At 36.5% G+C, this 7,266-nt stretch overlaps 1 protein-coding gene across 1 annotated transcript; it reads left to right on the forward strand.

Annotated features, from left to right (window-relative positions):
* The first annotated feature begins 2,609 nt into the window (after nt 1-2,609).
* LOC111566579 (placenta-specific gene 8 protein-like) lies at nt 2,610-6,831 on the forward strand. Its single transcript, XM_023267254.3, has 5 exons — nt 2,610-2,674; nt 2,826-2,929; nt 3,707-3,831; nt 6,187-6,295; nt 6,387-6,831. The coding sequence occupies exons 2-4, from the start codon at nt 2,842-2,844 to the stop codon at nt 6,289-6,291; spliced, it is 318 nt and encodes a 105-aa protein (XP_023123022.2). The 5' UTR covers nt 2,610-2,674; nt 2,826-2,841; the 3' UTR covers nt 6,292-6,295; nt 6,387-6,831.
* Nucleotides 6,832-7,266: the final 435 nt, after the last annotated feature.

Genomic DNA, 7,266 nt, shown 5'->3' on the forward strand with positions numbered 1-7,266 from the left:
GACGGACAGCGCATGTTAGATATTTTGGAGATGAAGCCAGAGAGGCCAGACTGAGATGGTTTGGACATATAGAGAGGAGGGATAGTGAGTATATTGGTAGAAGGATGCTGAGTTTTGAACTGCCAGGCAGGAGGCAGAGAGGAAGACCAGAGAGGAGGTTTTTTGATGTTGTGAAAGAGGACAATGAAGTTAGTTGGTGTGAAAGAAGAGAATGCAAAGAATAGGGTTAGATGGAAGCAGATGATTTGCTGTGGTAACCCTTGAAGGGAAAAAGCAAAAGGAACAGAAGACTTAAGGTCACTTCTGGGTGATTACTTACTATAATATACTCTATTGCTGTGGATGAGGACAAGGTGTGTCAGCTGTTTAAACTCAATGTTTATGACAATTTACTACATGAATAATAAAAAACAGCGTGACCATGCACCTCCTACATACTGGGCTCGCTCAAGGACAATCTTTGGATTTGTTGAGGTTTTCTGTAGCATCTTAATCTGCCTATTTAAATTAAAATAATGAAATAATTTATTATTGTATATAATGTTTTGGAGCTATAACCTTGATATTCATTTAGGTAAAATTGTGTAATGAATGATATGCTCTTAACATTACTGTTTAAACTTCCTACACAAATTTGCCATGTTACTCTGACAGGAAACTTCTTTCATTCAATGTTTTAAATGTTTCATATACATAAATTTTTCCATTCTCAGAAATGGAAAAATGGAAGAAGCATTCAGATCATTTACTTAGTACAAATAACACTCCCTAAAATATAGTAAATTTTGTGCATTCAAACTAAGCAAAAGTCAGTAGCTTTAAGAATCACTGAAATAAAGTTTCATGTAAAATTACAGCAAAATCTTTGCAGCTGTGGTCGCCACTGGTTCTATGTATGTAGTGTTACAATTGCATTTATTAACAGCTAATTACTGTAAAATTAACTACAACACTCCACAGTAGAATGTATTTACTGTAACTAGACCCACAATGAAACATATCTCTGCCGATATTAAAGCCTGGACCTCCTTATCTTCAGACTGCATATATAATGTATGGAGCCAATGGTATCCACGACAGAGCCTAATATTTACAATTGTTAGGCTATTTCCTAACAATCATAATCTTTTTTAATGGAGAGCATTTTGTCATAACGACTGTTGTTTACAATGTGCTCTGTAAAAAATCATGACTTGACTCAACTTGATATCACCTGTAACTGCCAATTAACACTGAAGGATAAATGCTTAAAAGTTGTCCTTTAACCCTTAGATGTACGAGTGATTGGACCCTACACTCTTTCATAAGTGGGTCAAAAATTATGAGAGTCAATGTGTTTTTACGCCATTTTTGCCATTTTGGTTAAGAATAATCATTTTTATTTTTGTTTGTATTCTATTTTTGTCCACACTCATTTCCTCCAGCTATTGCTGCTCTCCATTCCTCCAAGTTTGTGCATCACCTCTTGTATGATATTATCAGTGATAAAGAGTTTGGGCTATCAATACAAGTATTACAATTTTTTGAAAAGTATAAAAATTTTAATGGAATGACATTAAAAAAAAACATGTTTATTGAGGAACAGCTCAAATCTGAAAAGATAAAAACTTTCCATGACAAAAATATTGCAAGAAACGAACTTCACCAGGTCGTTTTTGACCCACTTATGCATTTAAGGGTTAAGCATAATATGCTTAACAGCTACAAGCATAATATGCTTAACCTTGAGATGCATATTTTGTAAAACCTCAATTAACAAAGGCATTTTAACAAAATTTCATGCTGAAGTTTGTTTTATTTTAAAATTAGACACCAGGATTTTATTTAGGTATCAGTAATCAGGATTGGGCATGAAACAAACACCATTAATTACTCAATTTTGTTTAATACAATTACTTCAATTGTAAAATCCAAGCTGTCTAATTCAAAATTTCTTGACAGATAAACTGTTTGCTCAGACCAGATTCTGTGAAAACAAAAATCTGTCGTCATCTGCACACCCATGAAGCCAAGAGTGGCTCAGCTCTCACCAACAGTCACAAGATCAAAATTCAGGGAAGTTTCAGCTGAACTGCAGGCTGTGTTTACACACAACAGAGAGGAGACGTTTTTTGCCCCCAGTAGTGGTAACACCTGTGGTCACCTGAAAAATGTTGTTTTGCAATTTTTGTACAATAAGATAACTAAGAAATTCAACTTTATTGGATTGTTTTTTTACATTATTAATGGCATTCTAAGTTCCCCGTACTGCAGTGAAGACATTTCTGAGTTCTCGCTCCTTCTAGTGATGGTTGTACCGTCTCTCTGAAGGTTTATATTACCATAAAAATGACTAAAAATGTGACCGGAGCAAAAAAACACACAAAAAAAAAAACACAAAAAAAATGCACAGAAACGGTTTGGGACTCAGGGGGTTAACTTTGTCAAAGTACAACAGTTATATAAAGTTCCTCACAATGACAGCAGCTGTTAGGAGGTAATACTGTAAAACAGTGGAGGTTTATTGCGATATGTGGGCTGGTTCTGGGTGCGCCTGTTTTTGGAATATCTCTGCACACTAAAGCAGTGATTAAGTAACCAGGTTAATGACATGCTCTGATCGGTTATAAGGCTCTCACTGGTTCCTGCTCTCAGTCTGGCATCCAGGAGCCTCCATCTCCAGTTTCACTCAAAGGTAAGGTTTATCTCCCAAACAGATTATTTGTATTTCCCACATTGTTTGATGCTCAAAAGAGGAGGAATTTAAAGTGATTCCTACAGGAGAAGATGATCACAAAACAGGCTACAAACACTAATAACAACAAAACCCTTTTCATCCCACACAGAGAAGTTTTTGTCCTGATGATGGCTGTGAGAAACCAACCGGGGATTTACGCACCCTCTGACTTCCAGACTGGAGTGTTAGACTGTGGCAGCGACTTGAAAGTTTGTAAGGCCCCCTCCTGCTTGCTTTTTCTCTATTTAAATTAAAATATGCACACAGTTACGGATACATTTGCATGCAAGATGTGGAAGGATAGGCTCACATTTATAGATCTGTCTAGAAACTACAGGTTAGATTGTGAAGAACAAAAAAAAATGGAAAAAAACAAAAACAAAAAAAAAGCAAGGGTGTCAGAAAACTTGATGTGGACTGCTGTAATGTTTAAAAATTGTTAAAACAGTAATAATGAGTTTAGGTTTTAGCATGTTCATATGTTGTAAATAATACACTATTTGTACAAACTGATTTTTGATGTGGATATGTACAGTTTTGTCCTGTTTTTTTCATAGTCAACATGTAGTCAGTACTTTTCTGTGATTTTACTAGATATTATGTGTAATTGATTAAAACGAGGAAAATTACAGCAAAATGTTCAAAATATTTGTTAAACCTGTTATAAATGCAGAGTTTGCACCAATATAACATCTGAAGTACTTTTAATGTAACTTATTAAGAACAAAATCCTTAACATATTAAAAAGTGTATCTGATGCTGAAATGAGGCTTCAACCTTCAAAATGAGTCAAAACATTTTTTGAAAATAAAATTTTCCTCCACAGCTGCTCATTTTGGTTAATGTCTTTTGCATTTAAAATGCCCGATGCATGTTTTAAAGGGCAGTGTGACCAGGAGCAATGAGAAAGAAAACTTTCTGTGTTGATATGGGCTGTAGTTTTATAGTTTGAAGACTGATTGTAGAACATTTCCTTCCCCTGTGCCTCAGGCCTCTTTGGGTGTTTTTGCCAGCCCTGCCTTGGCTGCAGCATCGCCAGTGACATGAACGAGTGCTTCCTGTGTGGAACACACATGGCCATCCGCAGCGTCTACAGGACCAGATACAACATCAGTGTGAGCTGGACACACATAAGCAGGAGGAAATGGATGAATGTGGATTTAAAATGATCTGCTCGGTGCAGAATTACAACAATTTGTTGATAATCTCCCGCCAAAAGGAAATTATTCTATACTGATTCTGATAGTCAATTAACCACAAGTATGCAAAAAGTTTTATGGTTTAAGTAGAAAGTTTAAAGATTTCATGAGAAAACAGAGAAAAACTAAAAGTAAGATTTAAACATTTCACTTTAGCATTTTTAATAACTTCTGAAGCATTTTGAAAATAAGCTTTTAACTCATTTTCAATACCTGTAGATGCTGTAGAATTGTTAGGTATGCCAGTGTTGCTGTTAGTGTTTATTATATTAACAAGGGTAGACTACTCCATAACAAGGGCTGAGCTTTACCACCAGTTTAGGCTGCCTAAAAGAAGCTGTAAACACTAACTCTAAAGGAACAAAAGGAAATTATAAAGTGGGGTTTATAAATGATAAATTATTATCTATGTCATTAATAGATACTTAGTACGAGCACATCAATGTGTTAGCAGCAGTTTACTGCTGAAGTGCCACAGGACCTCTGGGGATGTCCCGTGGCACCGGAATGGTGGCAGTGAATTCTGTGCCTTTGATAAATATGTATCAGCAGCGGTCCGACTCTCCCATCATCAATATAAGATCTTGGTAGAAAATTCATCCAACTTCTGGACAGAAATAAATGCTGTGACACTGCAGAAGCTCATCGAAACGATGCCACAGTGAATGTGTGCCATGCTCAAAGCTAAAGGCAGTCCAACACAATATTAGAGTATGCAACTATTTTTTTTGGACTGGCAGTGTATTTCTGTCATAGTGGAAAGACATTTGGCAGTACATAAAACACTCACTGCCACAGATCTTCCTAAATATAGCTTCAGATCTAAAAACTAAACAAAACAAAGAATAACCTGTGTTTATGCTAATGTGAAATTCTTTGAAATTTCCATATAGAAAAATTTTAGCCCTCTAAATCCCAGGCAGTTTCAGGGTCTTCTTTTGGTCGTGTGACATTTTCAGTCACTGTTGGCTCATTTTTCACTGCAATATAAAGTCCTGCACCTCTGCTGAATCAGCACAGTCATGACGGTCTTCACTGCAGTATAAAAGTTTTAATGCCACAAACCATGAAAAAAAAAATAAAAGTCCTGATTGTTTGTCCTATGACAGCTGAGTCAGTCATAATTTCTTAGTTAGACCCAGGAGTGCAAACGTTTTAGATTCATGCAGAATGAAGCTATTTTATTATAATATCTCAAATTTAAGCTTAAATTTCATTAGAGGAATACACATGATATATTCAAGGACTGCTGGATAACTGGAAATCCAACAATTGTGTTTTTACAGCATCTGGATGTAACAAAAAATTTAACTTTGGCGTCTTTTAAAAAGATAACACGCTTTTCAATGCTGCTGGTGGGTTTTGAGGTTCAGAGGGATAACATTCATTATACATACACTACTGTTCAAAAGTTTGAGGTCAACCAGGCAAATTCATGTTTTCCATGAAAACTCACACTTTTATTCATGTGCTAACATAATTGCACGAGGGTTTTCTAATCATCAATTATCCTTTCAACACCATTAGCTAACACAATGTAGCATTAGAACACAGGAGTGATGGTTGCTGGAAATGTTCCTCTGTACCCCTATGGAGATATTCCATTAAAAATCAGTCGTTTCCAGCTAGAATAGTCATTTACCACATTAATAAAGTCTAGACTGTATTTCTGATTCATTTAATGTTATCTTCTTCTTCTTCTTCTTCTTCTAACTGCTTTTCTTTACAAAAAAAAAAAGGACATTTCTGAGTGACCCCAAACTTTTGAACAGTAGTGTATAAAAGAAAATAGATAAAGAAGCATTTAGAGCAGAGAAAATCAGTAAAAGTGGCCTTGCTTGCTCTGGTCTGAGGTGTTTAACTTGATAGTGGATACAAAAGGGTCTTTAAAAACTGTTAAATTAGAAAATGTCACATACAACAAGCGCATCTTATCCCACCCATTCTTCAGCTTTTTCAGATTCTTAGAGCTGATATCATGACACAAACCATTTCTGCAGTTCCCATCACAGATAGATAACACACAGTCGATGGCTGAACTAATGTAGCAGCAGGAGTTGAATACAGGCCCGTCCACACAGGATATGTGTGATTAAGGGTGACAAGATTTATCTGTAGTGTGTACATATGTACAATTGAAATATGTTATGTTATTCCAACATCAATTAATAACCACCATTTGAAAGCCTTATGAAATGGGAGGGCCAGGTGAGTTGGACTTACCCATGACACTGATGCCGCACCTCTTACACTGACCACTTGTGCTTACAGGGCTCGTTGTGTGGGGATTTTGTGGCAATGTTGTGCTGTAGGCCGTGCACCCTCTGCCAGCTGAAGAGAGATATCAACTGCAGGAAGGAGCAAGGCATTTTCTGAGCAGGTAATAGCTCTAAAACACACACGAAAATACATTTACATTCATGGAGCTAGAAAAATGATGGAAAATCACATGTTGACTTTATGTCCTCCAGATGCTGCCATGACAACAGAGATGCAATAAATCTGCTGGATTGCTGTGTTGATAAAGTCCAATAATATGTCACACTAGTCTTGTAAAGTTTTTAAATCAGCTGTACTCCTCTGAGGGAAATGACACTTGTCTTCTCGACTCAGTTAAACATTAGTCAGCTGGGAGTGGAGCATCGTGAATTACTGCTGCTATCCATAATTGAATTTAGTTTCTGTTCTGTCCACATCCTACTGAGCAGTCAGAAGGATTTGGTGATGACTGTTGTTGACTTTGACTGCTTCGGTGCTGTCATTAACTTTTTTTCTGTGACTAAAACTTGACATGAAGGCAGCACGTTTTTAAATAAAGCAATGATCCTGGCATTAGAAATGTGATTTTACCTGAACTCTCATCAAGTTCTCTTTGAGAAATTCTTTTTAATAAAAATATTTTAATACGAAGCAAAAGAGGTATTCCCTTGTTTTTTCCTTGAGTTGCTTCTTAAGTGAATCAGGTGTTAATTTTATCTCTTCTTGCTGTGGTACCTATTTTGCACTACTTTTTTATTAGCTCTGCCAGCAAAGACAGCATGGTGCTGATCCTACAGACAATGGTTTGCTGTGAAATTTTGTAAAGACGTTAATGATTCATGCCTCTTCTCCTGCACCACAATCAGATTCATCCTTTTTTGGCACCAATTAGTGAAAGCTAACAAACCTGCAGAACAGAAGCCTGTCAGTTTATTGTTTGTTTCACAGGCTATATTCCCTCAACCTGAGAATAATCACGACCTCTTATGAGGCTGCTGTCGCCAGGTTGTAAACTACTGTAGTAGAAATAAACTACACAAAGCTTCACGTTTCCTTTGAGCTGGCTCAAATACTCTGCTAAGATACTGCAGA

The sequence above is a fragment of the Amphiprion ocellaris genome, chromosome 17, assembly GCF_022539595.1.
Source record: "Amphiprion ocellaris isolate individual 3 ecotype Okinawa chromosome 17, ASM2253959v1, whole genome shotgun sequence".
Taxonomy (NCBI): Eukaryota; Metazoa; Chordata; class Actinopteri; family Pomacentridae; genus Amphiprion; species Amphiprion ocellaris.

Excerpts from the sequence above, each read along its gene's own strand:
- LOC111566579 (XM_023267254.3), top strand. The coding sequence starts at position 2,842 with ATGATGGCTGTGAGAAACCAACCGGGGATTTACGCACCCTCTGACTTC. Across the intron at positions 2,930-3,706 it reads TGGCAGCGACTTGAAAGTTT|GCCTCTTTGGGTGTTTTTGC; the intron begins GTAAGGCCCCCT and ends CCTGTGCCTCAG. Across the intron at positions 3,832-6,186 it reads GGACCAGATACAACATCAGT|GGCTCGTTGTGTGGGGATTT; the intron begins GTGAGCTGGACA and ends TTGTGCTTACAG.